The 26,238-nt window shown below is 47.8% G+C and overlaps 2 protein-coding genes across 4 annotated transcripts; one reads left to right on the top strand and one right to left on the bottom strand.

The window, feature by feature from the left end:
- Positions 1–10,293: 10,293 nt before the first annotated feature.
- On the bottom strand, positions 10,294–11,841 carry LOC146007645 (uncharacterized). The gene is made up of 2 exons (XM_083146147.1): positions 11,138–11,841; positions 10,294–11,053 (listed from the first exon to the last, which is right to left on the bottom strand). Exons 1-2 carry the CDS (start codon positions 11,540–11,542, stop codon positions 10,463–10,465), a joined length of 996 nt encoding a protein of 331 aa, XP_083002273.1. The 5' UTR covers positions 11,543–11,841; the 3' UTR covers positions 10,294–10,462.
- A 520-nt stretch (positions 11,842–12,361) lies between these two features.
- Positions 12,362–24,291, top strand: LOC146007644 (uncharacterized). Of its 3 annotated transcripts, XM_083146146.1 has the most exons (4): positions 12,362–13,741; positions 14,062–16,656; positions 16,749–16,922; positions 22,638–22,747. In XM_083146146.1, exons 1-2 carry the CDS (start codon positions 13,195–13,197, stop codon positions 14,670–14,672), a joined length of 1,158 nt encoding a protein of 385 aa, XP_083002272.1. In that variant the 5' UTR covers positions 12,362–13,194; the 3' UTR covers positions 14,673–16,656; positions 16,749–16,922; positions 22,638–22,747. The 3 variants fall into 3 exon arrangements, with proteins under 3 accessions (XP_083002272.1, XP_083002271.1, XP_083002270.1); XM_083146145.1 differs by lacking the exon at positions 22,638–22,747 and adding an exon at positions 24,222–24,291 and having other exon boundaries at positions 14,062–16,922; XM_083146144.1 differs by having other exon boundaries at positions 14,062–16,922.
- The last annotated feature ends 1,947 nt before the right edge of the window (positions 24,292–26,238 follow it).

The following is a 26,238-nucleotide window of genomic DNA, read 5'->3' as shown; positions in this document are numbered from 1 at the left end:
AGAGAGAGGGTGAGGGCAGAGACGCTGAGGGGGGAGTTAGAGAGAGGGTGAGGGGGGAGTTAGAGAGAGAGGGTAAGGGCAGAGATGCTGAGGGGGGAGTTAGAGAGTTAGAGCTGAGGGGGGAGTTAGAGAGAGGGTGAGGGCATTAACGCTGAGGGGGGAGATAGAGGGTGAGGGCAGAGACTCTGAGGGGGGGAGTTAGAGAGAGAGGGTGAGGGCAGAGACACTGAGGGGGGGGGAGTTAGAGAGAGGGTGAGGGCAGAGACGCTGAGGGGGGAGTTAGAGAGTGGGTGAGGGCAGAGACACTGAGGGGGGAGTTAGAGAGTGGGTGATGGCAGAGAGGCTGAGGGGGGGGGTTAGAGAGAGGGTGAGGGCAGAGACGCTGAGGGGGGAGTTAGAGAGTTAGTGAGGGCAGAGAGGCTGAGGGGGGAGTTAGAGAGAGGGTGAGGGCAGAGACGCTGAGGGGGGAGTTAGAGAGACGGTGAGGGCAGAGATGCTGAGGGGGAGTTAGAGAGTCAGGGCGGGATTCTCTAAGCTAAAAATGCGGTAAAAACCCTGTTATCGGGGTTTTTACCGCATTTTGGGATGCTGTAAGCATCCCCCCGCCGTGTTATCGCGGCGGGGGGCATCGCCAGAAAAATCTGGCGATGCCCCATAGAAGCCAATGGGCTTCTATCGCAACTCTCCGCCGCCCCCGCCTACCCCCCGCCGCCCCGCATTGCCCCCTCACCTGTGTCCGGGCAGCACAGCGCAGTGCTGCCCGGACCTGTAACCTCCTCCCTGCACTAATCCTCTTCCGGGTGCAGGGAGGAGGAGAGCCCGGCGCAGCAGCGCCGGGTGTGGGAGGGAGGGGAGAGCCGCCGGGACCTGCTGGGACCCGGCGACTCTCACCGCAAAGGACAGCTCTTAACGCAAGAGCTGTCCTTTGCCTTAATTATCGCATATGTTACAGCATATGCGATAATTAAATATGCGATGCGTGGCGAAGGGGGGCGGAGATTCTTAGAGAATCTCCCCCTTAGTGAGGGCAGAGAGGCTGAGGGGGGAGTTAGAGAGAGAGGGTGAGGGCAGTGACAATGAGGGGGGAGTTAGAGAGAGGGGGGAGTTCGAGAGTGGGTGAGGGCAGAGGCGCTGAGGGGGGAGGTTAGAGAGAGGGTGAGGGGGGAGTTAGAGAGAGAGGGTGAGGGCAGAGAAGCTAAGGGGGGAGTTTGAGAGTTAGTGAAGGCAGAGAGGCTGAGGGGGGAGTTAGAGAGAGGGTGAGGGCAGAGATGCTGAGGGGGGAGTTAGAGAGAGGGTGAGGGGGGAGTTAGAGAGAGAGGGTGAGGGCAAAGAAGCTGAGGGGGGAGTTAGAGAGTTAGTGAGGGCAGAGAGGCTGAGGGGGGAGTTAGAGAGAGGGTGAGGACAGAGAGGCTGAGGGGGAAGTTAGAGAGTTAGTGAGGGCTGAGGGGGGGAGTTAGAGAGAGGGTGAGGGCAGAGACGCTGAGGGGGGAGTTAGAGAGAGGGTGAGGGCAGAGACGCTGTGGGGGGAGTTAGAGAGTGGGCAAGGGCAGAGAGGGTGAGGATAGAGATGCTGAGGGGGGAGTTAGAGAGTGGGTGAGGGTAGAGAGGCTGAGGGGGGAGTTAGAGAGAGGGTGAGGGCAGAGAGGCTGAGGGGGGAGTTAGAGAGAGGGTGAGGGCAGAGACGCTGAGGGGGAGTTAGAGAGTTAGTGAGGGCTGAGGGGGGGGGGAGTTTGAGAGAGGGTGAGGGCAGAGACGCTGAGGGGGGAGTTAGAGAGAGGGTGAGGGAAGAGACGTTGTGGGGGGAGTTAGAGAGTGGGCAAGGGCAGAGAGGGTGAGGGCAGAGACGCTGAGGGGGGAGTTAGAGAGAGGGTGAGGGCAGAGACGCTGAGGGGGGGAGTTAGAGAGTGGGTGAGGGCAGAGACACTGAGGGGGGAGTTAAAGAGTGGGTGATGGCAGAGAGGCTGAGGGGGGTGGGGGTTTAGAGAGAGGGTGAGGGCAGAGACGCTGAGGGGGGAGTTAGAGAGAGGGTGAGGGCAGAGACGCTGAGGGGGGAGTTAGAGAGTTAGTGAGGGCAGAGAGGCTGAGGGGGAGTTAGAGAGAGAGGGTGAGGGCAGAGATGCTGTGGGGGGAGTTAGAGAGAGGGTGAGGGGGGAGTTAGAGAGAGAGGGTGAGGGCAGAGAAGCTGAGGGGGGAGTTAGAGAGTTAGTGAGGGCAGAGAGGCTGAGGGGGAGTTAGAGAGAGGGTGAGGACAGAGAGGCTGAGGGGGGAGTTAGAGAAAGGGTGAGGGCAGAGACGCTGAGGGGGGAGTTAGAGAGTTAGTGAGGGCTGAGGGGGAGAGTTAGAGAGAGGGTGAGGGCAGAGACGCTGAGGGGGGAGTTAGAGAGAGGGTGAGGGCAGAGACGCTGTGGGGGGAGTTAGAGAGTGGGCAAGGGCAGAGAGGGTGAGGGCAGAGATGCTGAGGGGGGAGTTAGAGAGCTAGTGAGGGCAGAGAGGCTGAGGGGGGAGTTAGAGAGAGAGTGAGGGCAGAGAGGCTGAGGGGGGAGTTAGAGAGGGTGAGGGCAGAGACGCTGAGGGGGGAGTTAGAGAGTTAGTGAGGGCTGAGGGGGGGGGGAGTTAGAGAGAGGGTGAGGGGCAGAGACGCTGAGGGGGGAGTTAGAGAGAGGGTGAGGGCAGAGACGTTGTGGGGGGAGTTAGAGAGTGGGCAAGGGCAGAGAGGGTGAGGGCAGAGACGCTGAGGGGGGAGTTAGAGAGAGGGTGAGGGCAGAGACGCTGAGGGGGGGAGTTAGAGAGTGGGTGAGGGCAGAGACACTGAAGGGGGAGTTAAAGAGTGGGTGATGGCAGAGAGGCTGGGGGGGGGGGGTTTAGAGAGAGGGTGAGGGCAGAGACGCTGAGGGGTTAGTTAGAGAGTGGGTGAGGGCAGAGACACTGAGGGGGGGAGTTAGAGAGTTAGTGAGGGCAGAGAGGCTGAGGGGGGAGTTAGAGAGAGGGTGAGGGCAGAGACGCTGAGGGGGGAGTTAGAGAGAGGGTAAGGGCAGAGACGCTGAGGGGGGAGTTAGAGAGTTAGTGAGGGCAGAGAGGCTGAGGGGGGAGTTAGAGAGATAGGGTGAGGGCAGAGACACTGAGGGGGGAGTTAGAGAGAGGGGGGGAGTTAGAGAGTGGGTGAGGGCAGAGAGGCTGAGGGGGGAGTTAGAGAGAGAGGGTGAGGGCAGAGACGCTGAGGGGGGAGTTAGAGAGAGAGGGTGAGGGCAGAGACGCTGAGGGGGGAGTTAGAGAGAGGGTGGGGGCAGAGACGCTGAGGGGGGAGTTAGAGAGTGGGCGAGGGCAGAGAGGGTGAGGACAGAGAAGCTGAGGGGGGAGTTAGAGAGAGCAGCAGTGTGGGCATGGATGATGGGGGGTGGTGCGAGCGATGGTAAGGCAGTAGAGAGTAGGGGTGCACTGTTAGGCTATTGGCCCTGGGGTGGTATGTGTATAATGCTTAATCCTCAATCCTTAAGCAGTGCAAACGCAGGAGGAGGTGCATTCCACCCCCGGCCTCCATTTGTGATCATAACAAACTGCGATTGCAGTTTAGAAAAACATCAGGACCATCGGTGGCTGTGACGCTGCGACTGCAGTCTGAGTAAGTCTCATCTCTCTCAGGCTTGCAGTTGTAGGTCGGCTTGCGAGACAAAGGAAACTTTGCGTTGCAGCTTAAATATATATAAGATATAACATCAGTTCTGGCCTCCGTCCTCCCTAAATAATCCAGCCAAACCCTCGCCATTGATGTTATATTTTATATACATTTTTAGAAGATGCCTGATTCAGTTTGGATTGCACATGATAAGCTGCTCACAGCAGCTTATCATGTGGGATCCTCAAGCAATGCAAATGCAGGAGGAGGTGCATTCCACCCCCTGCCTCCATTTGTGATCGCTGGCTGCTCTACACCGCAAGCACCTCTGCAATCAGCAGAGGTGTTCGTTGTTCTGCGATGTGATCACATGTGCAGAAACCAAACATTGCGCATAATATGGGTTGGATCGTACTTACCCAATCAGGAAGAGATTTGATGTTCCGGTCTCTCGGTCTCCAGTACTTGATGGGCGTTGGAGAACATACCGTAGTTGTTAGTTGAGGGGCGATGTTCTGCCACCTTGTGTAATTCGGGCTGACGGAGAAGCCAGGTGTTCTTCTGGAAGCTGGAAGTTGTTCTGTGGCTACTGATGGAGGTATCGGCTGCTCCTGTGTGAGATGATGTTATACCTCCTGCACCTGGGGAAGTGATGTTACCTTCACTGTGGTGGCTGCAGGGAGAAGCTGGGAGTGAATGGGTCCTGCAGATGTTCTAACTTCTCCCAATCGATTCCCGTGAAGAATGGATGTTCTCTGATGTTGCCGTTCTCACCCAGACGCATCTCAGGGTCACCACACAGGAGCTGGAAAGAGGAACGTGAGGGCAACTAAGTTTCTGTTCAGCTGCAGTCTGATTCCTTACAGCACATATTTGGGAGACATATTTCTCAAATGATTTTTAGCCTCAAAGAAAATAATCATTATTTTCCCCTAATCAGAGGATGTGTGTCTATGTAGTTTAGTATTCTTTCCCCCAACCTCTAGCAGGTTACTGCTTATCATGGTACCATTGGGGGTCATTCACTGGACTTGATTTGCTTACATTTGAATAGAAACAGGGAAAATGCCGGTGCTGTATAACGTGACCAGTAGTGTATGTCAGTGGTACAGTGACTCCTGCAGCAGGCATTGCTCTGGCTTGGAGTTTCCTTCACTTATTTGTGTGTGTCAGGGAGGTGGAGCCAGTAATGTAATCTGACGTATGTAACTACGTATAGCTTCCCCATGTACAGCTACATGACCGCTCGTAGAACAACTACATGGCTGATACTAGAGAATGGGGGTTCTGTATAAATAACAGACGCTGACACATTGTTCATGGCCTCTTTGTTACCTAGTGCTGAATGCTAAGGTGGGTCTGACACTCACCTCTTCAATGATGTTTCTTGTATTCGGGCACAGATGACAGCCCGCCAAAGCCGAGATGTGGCACTCCTCGGGGGATTTTCCTGTTGTCATCTCGAATAGCACCACACCGAAGGAGTACCAATCCACTCCCGCATCATACGGCTCTCGCTTGATGATCTGTCAATAAAAGGTAAGAAGTTCACTCAATAACACTTTATAAACAGGAGAGCAGATCTGGGCACAATACGCCTGCCATCAGATGTTACACTGACAAAGACACATCTGGCACCCTGGTTGGGACACATGATATATTTCATACATACAGGCAGAGGCAATGATTTATATTTTTCTTTTATGCAGTGTGTTCCATTAGCCTTACTTACATCACAAGATAATTGGTTTATTACAATAATACTATGAGACCCAGTTATTATTTACTCAATACAAAATATTCCACTTTTATTCATCGTAGTGTAAGTTAACCCCTTCAGTAGTAGTTTTTTTGGGGAGCGCTTCCCAACACACACACACACACACACCCCCCCCCCCCCACTGCATTACCCAAAGCCAAGCAGTGCCGCTGGGCATTCCATCAGCCGCTGCCCGGCCCTGAACCTGGCTATGTGTGAGATGACATTACAAGGTCACACCGCACACAGCCGGGGGAAGGAGGCAAGGTTGGGCAGCTGCTGAAGCCGAGCGCAGCACTGATCTCAGCGTGAACTGGAGCATAACCCGTAAAATTCTCGGGAGTGCCAATAAAGGAGTCAAAGGTATAAACCAAACCTGGAAAATCCCCATAGATACAAAAGTTCACTATGAACAACCTCTGCAAAATGATAAAAGGGATTTCCCTGGCTCTGCATTAACCAGCCAGCCACTCCTAAACCACCAGTGTAGGAAAACACCTGTGATTGGCTGTCAGTGAAGGCAGATCATGATTAGATGCCATTTAGAACATAAAGCCGCTACTGTTTGTAGCATGCACCTTTATACTGTACAGCCGACCTCTAATTTATTATAGCCTCACCTCTGGGGCAATGTAGCCACATGTTCCAGCGTAGCCAGAGGTTTTGGGTGTGTTCTCCAACGCCAGCCCGAAGTCGGCGATTTTAATATGGCCGTCATGAAGCAGGATGTTCTCTGGTTTGATGTCTCTGTAATAGGAACAATTTCTTCATTAAGTACTTGTTTGCATGGACAGTATATGAAATACATAATACAGTAAGTGACTAAGGCTGCAGATATGTCCTCAGACACATATTAGGGCAAAGTCTCCTGGCGCATCTTAGTTGTGTTATGTTGTGACTAAGAGGCATTTGCTGGCAGATGCTGGATGCTGGCAGAGTTGCACGGGACCTGGGGTCTCACTGGCACTTACTCAGCATGGCGGATTGAGGCTGGCTATATGAGGATACATCTGGAAATGTAGAAAAGTGCATCTCCTAATTGATAAATGCCTGTTCCACATGGCCAGACCAGGGTGCAGTGTGTGCTATGAACAAGGTCCTAAAGCTGAGGAGGCACCAGGCTGCCCCTTATGCTCACCGAGCATGGATGACTGGAACGCCATATGTCTTCCCCAGAAATATGGAGTTTGTGTCTGTGCAGAATATAGCAAATATTATGGCATCAGTGCCAGTTCTTCTGCACATGGGTCTTCTGTGCAGGCAGTAAAATATCTTAACATACCTCTTATTTCTCAGTACACATATTAGCACTGAATGCATCGCAGAGTAATGTTATGTTTATAAGGGTGTAACTACTATGATTTATTTCCCACAATAAGAACAAGTACTAATGCAGCCCTTGTATTTTATGTTTATTTAAACAAGGAAAGAAAGTTACCGATGGATGAAGCCCATCCTGTGGAAGTGCTGGAGACCGGACACGATCTCGGCAGCGAAGACTCTGTTAAAGAAGAAATGTATCAATATTGTAACATCCCAAATCAGCCGTAGTGTATGGGCAGGATAGAGAGATACAGTGTAGGATGGGGAATAGTGTAAAGGTGCCCATACACTAGTCCGAATTTGGCTACTTTTCACCTGATTCTGACGGATCGGGCTGAGAAATTGTGTAAAAGTGGCCAAATCGGGTGTGTTTGACATCTGATCCGATACGCGGTCCACTGTGCATCAGATCAAAGGTCGTACCTGCTGCATGTCCGACCTCCACCTCGGACCCACTGCGGGGAGCGGGGTCGCATGTGATACATCACATGGCAAAGGATCGTATGCGATACATCACATGCGATCCTACCCCCTGGGAAGGTTCCGGCCGAAGGGACTGGATGGCCATACTCTGCTGCAAGAAGAAGCGCATGGCCACCTTAAGAGCTATAGAAACGGCAAAAGAAAATACAGGTAGGATAAAGTCATAGTAGGAAAAGGCAAAGGGGTAGTTGTATGAGCAGTGATAAGGGAGGAGCAATGAGCCAGAGGAAAATTGGTCTATGGCAACCAATCAGCTACTCTGTATAATTTCATACTATGCAAATTACAGGCGTTAAGGTGCGTACACACGGTACGATTTATGTTCCGTATGATATTGTATACTATTTCCCAGGAAAGTCCCAGTGGTCAGAAGCATTAAGGTGCGTACCCACGGTACGATTCATGTTTCGTCCGATATCGTATGCGATGTCACGGGAACGCACTATAGGCTAAAAACCATCAGATTTGGACTGAAAATAATGTACGATCTGCAAACGATATGGTATACGATCTGACGTCACAGCTACTTGGCTAGATCCTGGACGATCACAGTGTTTGCATAATGGGCAGGGATTTCAAAAAAATAACAAACCCCTCATTGGCAGGCTGTAGAAGTGGGTGTTTGCAGGGTTGTATAAAGGCTCAGCAGCCATTTTAAAATTATTGCATTTGTGCAGAGTGACTAGTTTGTATTCCCTCATCAGGTTATTGCAGCTAGTGTGCTAATCAACCTTTTCCAAGGTCAATAATGGATACTTTTCATTGCAGTATGCTGGCAGCATATGCAGGAGCTGCTGTGATAGCAGAAAGGGAGAGCTCTAATGATGAGAGAGGAAAAGGCCCCAATAGGGCAAGGCGATCCTGCTGGACCAAGCATTGGCTTTTACAGAGGGAAACTCTCTCTCATGTGCCACTACTTGTCCAGATTCGTGAAAACAACCCAGTAGACTACCGTAACTACCTGCGGATGGATGACAGTACATTCCAGGAACTGCTGGGACTGGTGAGGCCCTATATCCAAAGACAGGATACCACCATGCGGAGGGCAATACCTGCAGAGGACAGGCTGATCGTCACTCTGCGTTTCCTGGCAACAGGTAGATCCCTAGCGGATCTGAAGTTTGGGTCCTTGATTTCACCTCAGGCTTTGGGCCGTATAATTCCTGAAACCTGCAGGGCCCTATGTGCTGTCCTCAAGCCACAATACTTGAAGGTAAGGACAATTTAAAAGTCACATTAGTTGTAAATATGTATTCACAGCATCCTCCGTAGAGTATATATGCTAATGCACATGGTCCCATTGTGTTCCCACTTAATTGCTTTATTTGAAGTGTCCTTTGTTCTCTATGTGTGCTCCCCGCATGCTCTGAAAGCAGCAGCAGACATATACCTAGAGAAATGAGCACACACCAAATACATTGTTTAATGTTGTAAAATCTGAATTAAACCAGACACCGCTTAAGATTGCTGACCACCCCAGCGGCAAGGCTTACGGAGACGAGGAGGGGGAGAGTTGGGGTGGGGTGGCCCGTAACTGTGTGGTGGCTTTTTTATGGGGCAGGAGAAATCTGGGCAGGTTGGTTTGTTGTAACCCAGTAAAACACAACAAGCATGGGCTTAATACAGGCCTGGCCAACCGCTGCCTCTCAAGATGTTGTGCAAGTACAAATCACATCATGCCTTGCCACAGTTCAGCAATAAAGAAAGGTAGTGTTTAAACTGTGGCAAGGCATGGTCGCATTTCTAGTTTGGCAACATCTGTCCATCCGTAATATATATCATACATGGTTTGCAAAGTATAATTATGTGTAGAAGTGTGTACTGCCAATCAATTGTCCTCCTTGGGAAGGCTCAATTGTGAGCATCAACAATGAAATATGCTATAAAGTGATGTAAATATAAACCTCAAATGAAAATCATTTTTCTTCAACCTTTTTTTCTAGTTTCCTACTACCCGTGAGGAATGGCAGGGTATTGCGGCCGATTTTGAGACCAGATGGAACTTTCCAAACTGCGGAGGGGCCATCGATGGGAAGCATGTCCGCATTACACAGCCACCCAAATCTGGTTCCTTGTACTATAACTATAAAGGGTTTTTTAGTGTAGTACTGCTGGCGATAGTGGACGCCAATTATGAATTTGTTTATGTGGATGTGGGTAAAAATGGCAGGGCATCAGATGGAGGTTCACTGAAAGACACTCTTTTTTACCAGCACCTTGCCACAAAGCGCCTCAACCTCCCTTCTAGTGATGATTGCCAAAATGGACTAAATTTTGTTTTCCTAGCTGACGAGGCATTCGCACTCCATGAGCACATCATGCGTCCCTATCCTCAGAGAGTGCTTAATCAGGAGCGTCGTATTTTTAATTACAGGCTTTGCAGGGCGCGACGCACTGTGGAAAATGCCTTCGGCATAATGAGCAACAAGTTCAGGATTTTCCACAGTGCAATCAATATGCGCATCGACAAAATCCAATGGATAGTGCTTGCATGTTGTGCGCTGCATAATTTTTTGAGGCGCAAATCAAGACACGAATTACCTGTAGTGTCAGAACCGGAACCAGCACAGCAGTCTCAGGACATCGATGGGTGGACCTCCCTTAATGCAAACCCACTGGCACATGGGTCATCACAGCGTGCAAAGCAGGTCAGAGACCAATACCTGGCCTACTTCAATGGAGAGGGTGCATTGGACTGGCAGCTTCAAGCAATTGCCTGATACTGAACCTGCTATTTGTACATATTTGTTTAAGATACGTTACTTTGACTGCAATGTCCAAAAGATTTGCATGTGTTGTATTTTTGGAACAAATGCTATGTTTCAAGTATTAAATAAGTTTATTGTATGTTACCCAAATGTATATTGTTTTTATTGAAAACCCAACTGTGATAGCTGAATGGTAGTGTACACAGATTGTGACGTACTTATCAATACCTTTGGGGAAAGCAGTAATTTATGAGAACAACAAAGTTTTGCAGTAAACAATATTTATTGCCCTTTCCACAAAAAATTGCAACCAGGCAATGTAGATTTTTTCTTTACAAAATAAAATGTGGTCCTTTCCACAAAAAATTGCAACCAGGCAATGTAGATTTTTTCTTTAACAAAAAAAATGAGGTATGATTTGTTTGCGGATCATAAAAACTATACTTCAAAGTAATGTGTTACAACAACTTTCCATCAAGCCACATATCACTACTTCCTAACGGCTCAGCATTAACTTCTAGATATCAGGAACAGAGATATCTTAACTACCCAAAGGGACTGCATATATTATAACATTTACAACTTGAACAGATCAGGCTCACAAAGAAGAGTGGCCTGTGCACCCACCCATACAGAGGGGGTACCACTCGGGCCGGGAGTGGAAGTTTGATATTGGGGCTGTGATGAGGTAGCACTTGGGCTACAATACAAGGGTGGGCTTGTATGTTCAGTAAAACTTTGTGGTGGGTATGATGTGCGAGATGGGTATTGGTTAGGGGGAGGACGTTGGCCTTGCTGCGTTGTATATGATGCAGATGATGCAAGGTGAATATCACGCCTTAATTCGCCACTGCGACCCCGTATCATCAGATCATATACAATCCTCTTGAAATGGATGCGCTGGTCTGGTACCATTGCCTCCAATTCCTGTGCAACATGTGTACCAAAAGCATTGAATTCATTGGGTAACTTATGCAGAACCTCCTCTGCACTTTGGAGAAACCGCTCGGCACGGTTTGGTGCTGAACTTGAGGAAGCTCTAGACTTGATTGTGGTGAGGGTCCTCTTGGGTCTTGACGGAGGTGTGCTTTCCACCACCACAGCAGTCTGCTCGGCTTCGGTTTGTTGGGTGTTGGGTGGCTCTGTCTCCGCATCCGAAAGAGTGACCTTAAATGTGCACAAAAATAAACTGTCAATAACAAATTACATGAAGCTAAATAACACAGTAAATAATATTATGTATACACTCACCACGTTGCTATTATCTGTTTCCTCCTCTGGCAATAGCCCTGGAGAGACTTCCATCATAGAACACTGTGACTGACTTAGGGGGTCTTGATCCTGTAGGAAATGGAGCTGATCATAGTACCATAAAGATGGTTTTTCAATCTCCTCTACCCCGGCTCCAGAGCGTTTGGAATCCTCATATTTCTTGCGTTCTTTTAAGTATACTGTACGGAAATTTTGAATCTTCTTTTTCACAAACTTTATGTCGGCAGAAGCATTTATGCCTTTGACGTATGTCAGCATTTCCTGCAGTGCCTTGTTGCGTTTCTCCTTATTAGCATAATTTTTGTCCTTGACCCGCCACAGACACTCATTCGACTCATACATGTCCAGAAATCCTGTCCAAAATTCCTGGTTTGGGGTTGCCATTTCTTAAAAAAAAAAAAAATAATAATTTAATATCAACACAACACTGACATCACATATACTGTAATAAAGCACTTTCTTCACGCAGCTCTCCATCCCCTGTGATAATGCAGCCTCACCCTCCATCCCCTGTGATAATGCAGCCTCAGCCTCCATCCCCTGTGATAATGCAGCCTCCCCCTCCATCCCCTGTGATAATGCAGCGTCACCCTCCATCCCCTTCATGCAGCCAGGTCTCCCATCCCCAACCAAGCACCATTTTCATGCAGGCACCCCCACCTACCCCTTGATGTATGCAGGCGACCCCTCCCAACCAAGCACCATTTTCATGCAGGCACCCCCACCTACCCCTTGATGTATGCAGGCGACCCCTCCCAACCAAGCACCATTTTCATGCAGGCACCCCCACCTACCCCTTGATGTATGCAGGCGACCCCTCCCTACCAAGCACCATTTTTATGCAGGCACCCCCACCTACCCCTTGATGTATGCAGGCGACCCCTCCCAACCAAGCACCATTTTCATGCAGGCACCCCCACCTACCCCTTGATGTATGCAGGCGACCCCTCCCAACCAAGCACCATTTTCATGCAGGCACCCCCACCTACCCCTTGATGTATGCAGGCGACCCCTCCCAACCAAGCACCATTTTCTTGCAGGCACCCCCACCTACCCCTTGATGTATGCAGGCGACCCCTCCCAACCAAGCACCATTTTCATGCAGGCACCCCCACCTACCCCTTGATGTATGCAGGCGACCCCTCCCAACCAAGCACCATTTTCATGCAGGCACCCCCACCTACCCCTTGATGTATGCAGGCGACCCCTCCCAACCAAGCACCATTTTCATGCACGCACCCACACCGCAGCTGAAACACCCATGACAAAATGTACTTGCTTTTTGTGCCTGTCTCCAGCTCCTCGTGCCTCCTCTGGGTGTGTGTGTGCGTCGTGGTTTTTTTCCCTTGCTCCAGCTCCTCGGGCCTCCTCTGGGTGCGTGTGCGCCGCGGAATGGCTGATGGGGAGTGTCTGGGCAGTGTCCAGGAAGTGGCCAGGGCGTGCCGCTGATGACGCGCATTGTTTGCTAGAAAGCATACGATACAGTGTGCCGTACGATATGCACTGTATCTTATGCTTTCTAGCCAAAATTCAGTTGCATGTTCACCCGACCAGCTCCCTCCCAGACGACCGGCGGGAGCGCGCATCGTACGTCGGATAGTGCGTACACACGGTAAGATATAGTGCACTATCTAGCATGCTATTCGAAACCAGCTAGATAGTGTGCTAGATTTTGCACTATATCTTACCGTGGGTACGCACCTTAAGATTTGTGCTTATAATAACGTACAGTGTGCATAATACCCCTTTCAGACAGAAAAAAAGACCCGGTAATTTCCCTGCTCTTGCCGTGTCGACACGGGTTTTTCTTCTGTCTGAAAGGGTCAACACGGGTCTAAAGTTCCGGGACTTCGACCCAGTAATTTACCTGGGTTTTTCCCGTGTCAGACACGTGTCTGCGGCTGTGTGAAAGGTCCCGACCTGTGTTTTTCTCCCGACTATTGAAAAATCATGTTCATTGGCTGTGCAGCATGGTGCTGCGTGATTGGCTGATCTTTACAGCTTCCCTGATTGGCTGAGCGCACGTGGCAGAGGACATGGCGCACTGGAAAGATGAGGAGATCCGTGAGCTGCTCAGTGTCAGAGGGGAGGAAGAAATCCGCAAACAGATTACTGGCACAGTGAAGGACGCTGTAGTCTACATCAATATTGCCAAGGTCCTCACTTCAAGGGGCATTGTGCGCACCCAGCAGCAGGTGGTCAACAAACTAAAAGCTCTGCGCAGGTATTACAACAAAGTTTGTGACAACAACAGGAGGAAAAGTGGTGCTGGGAGGATGGAATGGGTTTACTTCGACCAATGTAACGAGGTCTTTGGCAATTCTGCCCTGGTGAACCCTGTTGCCATATCATCATCCAGTGCAGCTTCATCACGGAGCATAACTCCAGAATGCAGCCCATCTTGCCCACCTATAATGGAGTTGGAAGACAGCATAGACAACAGCATCCCTGATCCTATTGCTGCCATGGAGGACACAATTGATCCAATAGAGGCTGAGGTTGACGACAGTGGAGCCAGCACCATTACCCCATCTGGGACACCCGCTCCTGCACAGACTGAGACCCCAACGTTGCGTCGTAACAGTAAGTTTTTCAAGTATTGTTTGTGTATCTATTTTAATAGATGTACAGGGGGCTATAGGTATCAGCAGGCCTTTAATGCCCCACATGCTAGTACCTGTGGTTCTCCCAAGTATCAGCATGTGTTGCAGGCTTGCTGGGACCTGTAGTCCCACAGTAACACAGGTAACAACCACGCACCCACTACTACAGCACACATGTGGTGTGCCCTGGAGAGGGGTATTGTGGGAACCAGTAGTAGTAGTGTATATATATATATATATATATATATATATATACTGGCATGGCGCTATTGGATTGTAATGATTTTTCCTTTTTTTTAGTATTTGATGTACCTGCAAGGAAGAAAAAACCGTCAAAGATGGAGCTTGCTACGCGCTCAATGTCAAGAATCCTGGTAGATCATCTCCGAGAGTCCGATCTTGAATTTCAAACTCAAGAGGATGCCCGACTGCAGCGCTTCTTTGACAACGAGAGACAGTTGCAAGATTCCTTTCTCACACAGTTGGTGGGTCTGCACGAACGCATAGCGCGTGAAAATCGAGATGCACAGATGACCTTCCTTACCAATATGGTGTCTACATTACAGAATCCGCAGCCTTACAAGCTGTGTAGTCCGTACGCTGAGGGTGATTATTGTAATCCTCCACACAGAGGCCATACATTTATGCCTTCAAATTCAAGCCAAACTACTGTGCAGGGCCAAGGGCGTAGTTATACTGAAAACATGGGCAATAATTTTTCACATGCCACACAGCCAAGTAGGCCACATGCCAATACCAGTCCACAGGAGACAGTGCATGATACTGTCAATGGCACAGGATATAGTAGGCAATATGGCAATGTGAAAAATTATGCTGATGATTCAGTGAATGCCAGTAATCATAACACTCCTGTTAGCACTGTAATCAGCACTGCCTACAGGCATTTGTAGTAATGTTGCTATATGGTTGTTCTTTTTATCTTTTTTCTGGGCTCGTTCAATTTTTCTTGCTTAAAAAGTGGCACTTACAAGGCCCGTTAAATGCTGTGTTCCATTTTGATGTACACAGTAGAGTATTATGGTTCTTTAGTTTATGAGCCTCAAAAAAGCTCATTTGGTTCTTCAGTTTGGAGCTGAATCAAAGTTCTCAAACTTTTTTTTTATTTAAATGTGTACAAATAGAGTATACTCTAGATATGTGACTGAACATAATCTATAATGTGTACACAGTATGCCTTCTTCTTTATCTTTAAGGCAATAAAAAAATTCCCTGTTTGGGGCTTATATTTATATATTTATATTTTTTTGGGGTGTACTAAGGGCTATTTCACACACTCCGACTCCTGTCGGATGGCGAAACCCCGCACGGCCAGGAAGCCGTGCCACACACCGTAGTTAATAATGGGCACAGATGTGACCATTCACCCAGGCCGCCTGGTTTCAGCCGGATCCCATCATTGTAAACTGCTGTGTGTGGCACAGATTCCTGGCCGTGCGGGTTTTCACTGCCCGGCAGGAGCCAGAGTGTTTCGAATTGCCCTACAGCACAGGTCTTCAACCTGTGGCCCTCCAGATGTTGTGAAACTACATGTCCCACCATACATTGCCACATTTTTTCCTATAGTAGGATGGCAAAAAAACTCAGGGCATGCGGGGACATGTAGTTCCACAACATCTGAAGGGCCACAGGTTGAAGACCTGTGCCCTACAGGTACCAAAAATTGCAAATACAAGTGTTTATCTATATATACAGTGCCGGATGAAAAGGTGTGGCTGCTGGACAGTCAGACTAGGTTTGTGTCTCCCCTATACAATACCAGCTTGGATGGCAGCACAACCTATTCACCCACCACTGATAGTAGACCTATGCTAAATACATATTCTACCTCGTGTTGCAATAGTTCAATGTTGTTTCAGTGTTGATAGGGTATTTATGACCACTAAAGATTTATATTTGAAAACATTTTATATTTAAAGTGAACTGCATAAAACATGTTTTGTGAAAAATAAAACAAGTTCTTTCAAACATACAACCAATGTGTCCTTGTACTTCTACTGTGTCATAGTATTTAGGTTAATAGAGAGGGTGTTCTGCAACTTGTCAGCCATGTTTAATGCAATGCAGTGAGCAGTCACCACCCACTTTTCATGATCTCATCTCTGTGTGCCTTTAAAACTGTCCTTTTCTTATGACACACAGAGTTTTGCAGGAAAAATCCGGCTTCTGTGTGAAAGGGGTCGACACGTGAAATACCCGGGTTTTTGCTCCTGTGTGAAAGGGGGTCAGCCCCTTGCTGTCTAGTTGTACCCGGGTTTTTGTATCCGGGAAATACCTGGGTTTTTGGGATTTTTCTGTGTGAAAGGGGTATAAGATATCACATACGATATGACGTCACAGCTATACTACACTATACATCTTATGCTTTCTAGCCAGAATTGAGTTGCATGTTCACCCGAGCAGCTCCCTGCCAGACGACCGGTGGGAGCGTGCATCGTACGTCAGATAGTGCGTACACATGGGAAGATATAGTGTACTATCTAGCATGCTATTCACAACTAGCTAGCTAGATTGTGCACTATATCTTACCGTGTGTACGCACCTTTACTTCAGTGCTGATTGGTTGCCATGGGCCACTTCTCTTCTGGCTCACTTCCTTATCACTGCTTCATACCTATACCCCAAAGTGATAGGAGTCCAACAAGGAATAACATATATTGTACAGTGAATGTAAGTATGTGTGTTTGCTCATTTCCTAGACTGTAAGCTCCTATAGGATTTTGTCTTGCACACAGTCACACAGTTATACACCAGATTATGCATAGATCTTACGTTGCAGCTGTAGACTCAAGACGCCCTCTTGATTGCAGCAGGTCGAATAAGTCTCCTCCGTTGGCGTAGTCCATGACGAATGCCAAGATGTTCTCGGTCTGGAAGGTCAGGAGGCCATGTACTAAGAAGGGGCTCCCAGATGTTGATTGTAGGGCCCTGGTCTCAATCCTTGTCTTCTCTTTTTCTCTCTCTGACAGTCCCTCGTTGTTCACGACCTTTATGGCGACATCCGTCTTGGTGGAGATCTCACGCGCCAGCAGGACCACTCCATAGCCGCCCTCTCCTAACTCACGGCTGATCTTGTACCTGTCCATGAAGAGAGGTTCCTCCTTGTCTGGTGGTGAGACGCTGCTTGGTCCTTGTGGAGTAAAGTAAGAGACATTATGAAATTATTGTTTAACAGCTAAAGACACAGTAATATGATGATAACTGAAGTGGGAATACTGGGACCACAACATAAAACACACTGTAGGGTTTTACAAAGCTGAATATACTTATAGCTAATCGGAAATGCCAGACATCATTGTACAGTGACCTCAAACTCCTAACTACACTTTTAATGTACACAGTGGGGCAGATGTATGATGGAGGCCATAACATTTTTTAAATAATGGGTCTCGCTTCTTCTGCATAGCGTGGAGAAGCGGGCACCATTATGGGCAAATGTATTAATCCCCCCCCCCAGCCGATAAGGAGAGCTGTTGTGCCCAGCTCCCCAGGCAGACCTGCACATGCGTATGTCTGGTCCGGCCTCTCTACCCTTCCCCTGTCTGGTCTGGCCTCTCTGCCCTTCCCGTCTGGTCTGGCCTCTCTGCCCTTCCCCTGTCTGGTCCGGCCTCTCTGCCCTTCCCCTGTCTGGTTCAGTCTCTCTGCTCTATCCCTGTGTGGTTTGGACTCTCGGGCTCTGTCTGATCCAGGCTCTCTGCCCTTCCCTTGTTAACAGCAGTGCCTTAGCCCTTCCCTCTGCTTGTGTAGGCTTTCTGTCCTTCTACACCTACCACCAATGTTTTCTATGTGCCCTCAGACTTCAGACACAGTATTGCCCTGCACCTTGATCACTTTTGAGTTTAATAATTTAGTTGCGTAACTGAATAGTGCCTATTTATTATTGTAGGAATGGAGCATGTTCATTTATGTGTTTTGAGGAACTGGTAGTGATGCATTCTCATGCAAATTTAAGCCGGTAAATTATTGCTAGTGATCAAAAGGATTGCCTGGGGTTCTAGTGACCAAGCCAATTCCTCTGAGCTAATCCTGTAGTTACTGGCCATACCGTTCTGGCACTAATCACATCGCCTGTAGTACATTTGTAATGGCATTAAGCTACAATAGATGCCAACCATTACATTCGCCTGATGGGCCCTTCATGTCCAAGTTTGACACGGGATATAATGCGTTTTGTTGTCCTATAAACAGCCTGAAAGGGTTTGCATCTGTATTCCTATATGTGAAATTCATGTTAACATACATTACTTTAGATTAAATATCTAATATTGTACCAAGTCCATAATTAAATGAAGGGAAAAAACCGCCATGACACCATGGGGGGAGGGGGGGGGTTTACTAAGATGTGTATTCTACTTCACATGTGATGTGCAACCAATCAGATCATGTCTTTTAGAGGATGCTTAATAAAGAAGTAGATTCTGATTGGTTGCCTATAGCAACATCACATGTGAAGTAGCATACACATCTTAGTAAATTTCCCCCCATGAGTCATTACAGCGGGTGACACCAGCCCTACATTCTCCAGTTATCACCATGGCTGTCTTCCCCATGGGAGTTGGGCTGTCAAGTATAAATGCAGGCACCGCCATCCTGGGTATTACCACCTTTAGTGCCAGTAAACCTAGAGCTATTCTGTAAACCCCCTGATATTTGGGTGTGGGGTTAATAAAGTAATAATCATAGTAATGTTAGGATTAGGCTAGGTAAAGGTAGAAGAACATTCATACTGTGTTTTCATTGTGTAAATGACACTGCGAATGCCGGCATATGCCTGTCACCAAACTGAGCTATACTGTAGGTTACAGCACCTTTGTAGTTGTGCACCTTTCTCCATAAATATTACAGTAGTTTTACTAATCCATTTTTTTTAGACTGTCTTTATCTGAATAACTGTAGTAACCAATGAAGTGAATATAAATTACATATAAAACATTATTTATATTTTTTTTTATATAAACAATATTCAACTTTGCCAATGTGAAAATGAACTACAGTGCAAGGACATCCAACTACATTTCCGCTTACCTGGTCTTGGCTGATCTTCATCCGGGTCTTTAGCCTCGCTTGCCGCTCTCTTTCTTTCTTCCAGCGATTCCTCCTCTCTGGATTTTCTTGATGAAGTGTTGTTCACTGTCTTCTGGTCTTTCTCCTGCATCTTGCTGCTGGACTCCTCAGGTGCTTCCTTTTCAGGCTTTCTTGATGTCTCCTTCCTGCACCTCTTCTTTCCGGCCATCTCCTCTGTGTTCTGGTCTGTCTTCTGTATCTTGCCGCTGGGTTCCTCCTCAGGTGCTTCCTTTTCAGGCCTTCTTGAGGTCTCCTTCCTTCTCCTCTTCTTCCCGACCATCTCCTCCATCTTCTGATCCGGCTCCTGCATCTTCCGACGGGTACACCTGATCCAATATGTCAACTTACCTCTGCTGATCCGGCTCCTGCGTCTTCCGACGGGAACACCTGATCCAATGAGTTGACTTACCTCTCCTGATCTGGCTCCTGCGTCTTCTGACAGGTACACCTGATCCAATAAGTCGATTTACCTCTCCTGATCTGGCTCCTGCGTCTTCCGACGGGTACACCTGATCCAATTGGTCAATTTACCTTTCCTGATCTGGCTCCTGCGTCTTCCGACGGGTACACCTGATCCAATTGGTCAATTTACCTTTCCTGATCTGGCTCCTGCGTCTTCCGACGGGTACACCTGATCCAATTGGTCAATTTACCTTTCCTGATCTGGCTCCTGCGTCTTCCGACGGGTACACCTGATCCAATTGGTCAATTTACCTCTCCTGATCTGGCTCCTGCGTCTTCCGACGGGTACACCTGATCCAATTGGTCAATTTACCTTTCCTGATCTGGCTCCTGCGTCTTCCGACGGGTACACCTGATCCAATTGGTCAATTTACCTTTCCTGATCTGGCTCCTGCGTCTTCCGACGGGTACACCTGATCCAATAAGTCGATTTACCTCTCCTGATCTGGCTCCTGCGTCTTCCGACGGGTACACCTGATCCAATTGGTCAATTTACCTTTCCTGATCTGGCTCCTGCGTCTTCCGACGGGTACACCTGATCCAATTGGTCAATTTACCTTTCCTGATCTGGCTCCTGCGTCTTCCGACGGGTACACCTGATCCAATTGGTCAATTTACCTCTCCTGATCTGGCTCCTGCGTCTTCCGACGGGTACACCTGATCCAATTGGTCAATTTACCTTTCCTGATCTGGCTCCTGCGTCTTCCGACGGGTACACCTGATCCAATTGGTCAATTTACCTTTCCTGATCTGGCTCCTGCGTCTTCCGACGGGTACACCTGATCCAATAAGTCGATTTACCTCTCCTGATCTGGCTCCTGCGTCTTCCGACGGGTACACCTGATCCAATGAGTCGATTTACCTCTCCTGATCTGGCTCCTGCGTCTTCCGACGGGTACACCTGATCCAATAAGTTTACTTACCTCTCCTGATTCGGCTCCTGCGTCTTACGACGGGTACACCTGATCCAGTAATTGGCTTTCTGTCTCCTGAAATCGCTTTTTCTCCCCTTCTCAATCCTCTGCTTGGGCTCCTGCTTCCTCCTCTGATGCTGTCTGCTGCAGAGATGCCAGTTGGAAAATAACTGCCACTCTCAGCTATGAAAGTGTATAGCTTGGGTCATGTGACCAGCTTGCTGCTCTCCCATATACACTCTATAGTATCCATGCTAATGGGTCTAATTTTATTTTTTAGGATTTCTAAGTTGCTATAACTTACCCTGTTAATGTTATTTGTGCCTAATTTCAGTGAAATCCTATGTACATGTTCCTAATTTATAATCTAACTGCAAGAAAGGAACATTAAATGTACATAAATGTATGGCTGTAACTATTTCAACAACATAATACAATAGAATACAGCCCTCCGGGGTAGTGACAATCAGGTGCCTATGTTATTTCACTTTTAAATACATCTACTAAAATATCTGTTTTATAGGGATGGCCATCGTTGCCATTGCCATCGATGGCAATTCTGCAACTGGCCATCGATAGTGCTAAACTATGCAATGGATGTCCATCGATATTTTTACATATCAATGGTCATCCATTGTGTTTGATTGATTGGGCTGTGGGCCAATCAAAACACGGGGGACGGGGCTTCGCTGGTGTCGGGGGGCAGAGCTATGCTCTGTGTCCCAGCGCTTTTAAAAAAAAAGGCAAACATCGTTTTGCTGTTCCATCGATGGAGGGAAAGCATCTGGGTCTCCCCCATCGATGGCTAAAGTATTCGACATTGGCCATGAACCATCGATGATTTCGAATCATCGATCGTGAATGGCCATCCCTACTGTTTTACTTTTGTCTGTATTGACATGTGAGAGGGGAGTTAGGGATGGGAGTGGGGGAATAACAGATCCCCCAGCACGACCCCTTCCATCAGGTACAAGAGGATCTGCTCTTGGGCTTCCCCCTGTTTATGATTGTAGTCACCTGTGTTGAACTAGATAATTGATGAGAAAGCTGTTTCACTGCAGGTAACTGCACCTGGGAAGTCCGGGAGCAGAGCTTTCTGTACCTGATGGAAGGGTCCTATTGGACGGTCTGGGTACACGTGTATAGTGTTCTTCCTGTAACTGGGAAAGTGCTGCGTAAGCTGATAGCCTTTGGTGACCAGTGAGCCAGTCAGAGGGCTTTGTGTCTGACTGAAGTGATTTGGCATAGATGGATTATTTAGAGATATTTTATATAACACATATAACACATCACCATCTCTACACTTAGGCCCTGATTCTGGTTGACTCGGTAAGCTGTGAAACTCGCAGCGTACCGAGTCCCAGAGGGCCTGCCCCTGCCGAATCGCCACCGTATCACCTTGCAACCATGCGAGGGGAAGTGTCACGAATACACATACCCTCTCATGTGCCCGCAGCAGGAGAAATCATTTGATGATCACCGACCACTGAATGACTTATCCAGGCCACGCAAATATAAGTCAGTGGCCGGCCGAAACCAGGACGGACGGCTGACGTCATCCGCCTGCCCGACGTCATGTGACGTCAGCCGTCCAACCCTGGCACACCACCCGCTGCACGCAATCCCATAGGGACGGCCATGAAATGCTGAGCGTTCCCATGGTGGACACCCTACTCTGCTGCCCCACTCCCCTGGCCCACATTGGTCAGTGTGAACTGATCAGTCGCTGAGTTCAGTCGCCCAGGGACCCTGCACATGCGCATAATTCATTATGCGCATGCACGGAAAAAAAACATTGCTGGACCACGTGGGGGTGCAAATGAACAATATGACCCCCTTACTGTAACATTCATTTCTTATAGAGGAGCATTGCTTCCCATTTCCAGTTCTTGGGACAAGCTAACGTCGCACAATTTACAGGTCTCCTCACAGAAACACAAGTGAAATCCTAAGAATCATCTGTAGATATTTTATAATGTGTCAGTGAGTAATGAATATGCCTGTGCTCCAGCAAGGACATATGGAAAACATGCACTGCCAGTGTATGCAGAGGACTAGATCTGAGAACACTATAGTACAGTGATTGTGCGCCCCTCTGTCCCTGTTTCCCATTTCCACATATAAAATGCTGAAAGGGTGTTTCCTACAAAAATCCATGAAAAAAAGATGATAAATTGGTTAAAAATATATTTTATTACATTTAAAGCAGTTGGGAAGAGTGAGGTAGAAAGTATTTTTAAGTCCCAGATATTGGTCACCTTTCTCTGATGGTGGCAATAAGTGAGTTTCTGTTGCCCCAATAATAGGTAATAGACAATCCACCTTATTGCTGCATGTTAGTAACTAGACCCCTAGGTTGTGCACTATAGTCAGTATTGTGTGAATAGTGCAGTAATAACCTTTATCTATGTTACCCAGGTCTACTCGAGTACAACGGGTGATCAGCTGGCCACCTATGTGTACACCGAATATGTGCTGCACCTGGACCTGTTCTAGCATTATATCAGAGGTGAGTTGTTAGGTAACTTATGAGTTTTCTGTGTCCTTCTTCCCTCCTGTCTCCTTACCCCTCACAGCCATTAACCTGGGTCAGAGGGAGAGTGTGTGAGATCTGTAGAGAGAGAGATGGCGACCATGAGCACAGACAGATAAAGGGCCTTATTCAGTCCTGTTCGCTAAGCTGCATATACTTGCAGCCTAGCAAACAGGTAAGCGCCCCCTGTCGGACAGATCAAAAATAAATAGGAGCCGTCTGTGGCGGATATGATACTGAGACCTGCCAATGCAATGGTTAAGGAAGATCAGTCAAAGACAGAATGAAAATCAGTGACAACAATTGTTTCCCCACAAACAATACATTTTTATTTCGTTGATTTTCTTCTGCAAAAGTGTGTACCAGCCAGGATTATTGAGCCAGCAATTGGGGCGTTGCAGAGTCAGGCGGGGAATTCATGTGTTCCGTCTGCTGCCTGCTTATGCCGACAAGTGTGTCCAGTCTCTCTCTGCCCCAACTCTCTCTCTCTCTCTCTCTCTCTCTGGACGGGATGTACAAAGCATTGGCGGTACATCCCACTGACCATCGCATATGTAGATGATGTAGTTTGGAATGTCCATTCGGTTTCTTGCCTGCTCCCCCTAATAGTTCACTTCATCAGAGCATCAAGTGCTGTCACACACCGGAGGATGTTTCTCCTCCATGAAAGTGGCATGGGCGTCTCTATGAAATGCTGGGCATTCCCATGGGATCGCAGCCAGGCCGATGCCTACTTGGGGTTCTCTATGCTTAACCATTGTTTCTGCCAGGGCTACACTATTCTTGCACCCATTAATAAGCAGTATGGCCCTTATTCTGGTTGGCTCACAAAGCAGTGTTATTTTGCTTCTTTGTGAGCTTTTTAGCACCGCCCAAATGCCCACACCCCGCTATTCGCATATTTTCCCAAAATCATTCGATGGTCGATTTCTGAAGCGCTCACTCCCTGGTGACTTTATTTAGTGGCACCCTGCTCCGTGAACATTGTGGGCAGCTGACATTCGTGACGTCTGCTGCCGGCCCCCGGAAGGCAAGTAGCCACCCCCGTTCACTTGCTGATGCCCAGCATTTCCTGGGTGCATCCAATATTTTTGTGAGTACGCCCAGGAAACCCTGCGAAGGCCCCCTGCCCGCCTACTGTATGCCCACCCCGCTACGAGCACCTCGGAGACTATGCAAATCTCCGAGGACGCCCGCAGAGAAGAACGACTGATTAGATGTTTTCTTACAGTAAACAAATGTATTCTACAATTCTACTGTATTATGTTACAACCAATGAACATTCTTATTGTACTCGTAATTAATCACTTTAAATTGAACACATTCAAATATCTGTACCATTTAATAACTCTCTATTCAACCTTTTGCTGTAACACCTAAGTGCTTAAATATCTATATTATTGCGCAATAATATGCAAACAAACTTACAAATCTTAAACTCTAAATAAGCGCTTTTGCCCTTTTTTTAGCCCTGACCCAATGTTCACAGTTCCGTAAAGCTGCAAGCAACTCAGAGTATGCTAAAGTGCAGATGAAGGTAAGTTTTAGGCTGTTCAACAGAGCTGTCACTTAAGTTTCTATGCTCCGCTCCACACAAGGTGAAATGGTTCTCCCAAATATATCATAGACCATGGATCTTCAATGGCCCCCCAGATGTTGTGAAACTACATGTTCCAACATGCATTGCCACATTTTTTTTCCTATAAGAGCATGCCAAAACTGTCAGGGCATGCTGGTACATGTAGTTCCACAACATCTGGAGGGCCACAGGTTGAAGACCTGTGTCATAGACCATTGTAAGTCTCCGGCCTGTGCTGAGCACCCTAGGGCTAGCTAGACAGCATATGGCAAGGGTCCTAAAGCCGCCAGATTCCTGCTATGGTACCATAGACCCTGGCTGCTACAGGCATTTGCAATAGCATGATCAGAGACTATAAGCTGCTAATAAAATGTAGTATTATATGCATGTCCACTTGGTAGTAAATGTAATGGGAGTTGATGGAAACTTTTTCTCTCCCCCAGGTCTCTGGAGCGTGTACTCAGCCGATCCCATCATCGTACCACTTATGGCCTCTCCAGTTGTTTCCTTCCCAGGATTTCACCTTTCACCTGCAGGTGTCACCTCCGGTAAGCTGTTCCAATCTACTCACCAGTGTCCTTAGTGCATTTACAAGAAATACGCAGCCATCGGCTTGGGTTACACTGCGCCTGTCTTCCCAGAATCCAGACACCGATTATACTACATTGCCAGTATTAGTGTAAGGTCATTAGGCAATAGATGCGCCTTCTAGCACCTGACATCCCCCTCTATTGTCTGATACTTGTGCAGTGTTCATGCCTCATACGCAGGAGTCTTCTCTAACTGTCCCTCTTTCTGTCTCTCAGGGAGCAGCAGGATGCTATGACACTTCTCTGGATCCTTCACAAGTTACAGACTATTATTTCAGTTTTTACCGACTCGGCGACTGACGCGCTCGTTGAACAGCTGGAAAAAAAAACAAATTTTTCCTTTTTTTTTTTTTCATTGGGCACAGAAAACGTGCCCGTGCCCGTGCCCCTCCTCCTCCATGCCCCCCAGACTGCGGGCAGTCGCGGGGTGACCCAAACCCCTCACTGGATGTGCAACACTGGACCAAACCAAGCAGCACTGGAATCAACTGGGCACAACTGGAAATCAGTAAACCATCACACTGGAGACACAGGGAACTATCCCCACGCAAGAAAAATGTGATTGATTTTCTGTATGTTAAATGTTATGTATGATTCTATTACAAACCTTCCCTTTATCTGTGACCCTCCCAATCCTTGATTGAAGTTACCAGGAAGACCCCATCTCCGATTGTTGTTAACCATCTCCGCAAGCTGTGTAGCTCAGCAGTCTGACCTGTTAGCTGCTGCCACTAAGCCAGAGCTCTATTGTATTTTATGTGAATCCTTTTTTTTTTGGTTCTTGTTTGTTTTGTATTTAATTCTCACCACAAAAGTGCACTTAATCTTAACATGGCGCGAGGACCAATATTGTGCCTCGAAAAGAAGGGGGGCAATCATTAGTGCCAGATGGTGAATCAGCGCTCCCTAAACTGGGCACGTGGCGCGCCAGCGCTGTGCAAACAGATGAAGTGGTGACTTTATTATTACGGACCCAGATACCAGACCCCCGATCGGTCTTTCTGACGTCATTTCTGCTCTTAATGTTACAATCCTGTAAGTATGGTTTTCTTACAGTTAATAAGACACTATCGCATTGTATCATTTTAACCCTTCCATGACTGGAGGTCCAGGCCTATAGTATTGGAAGGGTTAAACTGCCATTTTAGCTGGACCTATGAGCTCAAAGCATTTTTAATATTTGTTTTTATTAAATTTCCCAATTTGTATTTATATTTCCCTTGCTACTCTCCTTGCACTGTTATCCCCTTCCTCTTACCCTGTTCTTTGGGTCTGAAGTAAAATATATATATATATCTTGTCTGCATATAAATCCCC

This window comes from Crinia signifera, chromosome 6 (genome assembly GCF_055691185.1).
Source record: "Crinia signifera chromosome 6, ASM5569118v1, whole genome shotgun sequence".
In the NCBI taxonomy this organism is placed as follows: Eukaryota; Metazoa; Chordata; class Amphibia; order Anura; family Myobatrachidae; genus Crinia; species Crinia signifera.
The sequence above is the reverse complement of the archived record's forward strand: the minus strand, read 5'-3'. Positions and strand labels throughout refer to the sequence as shown.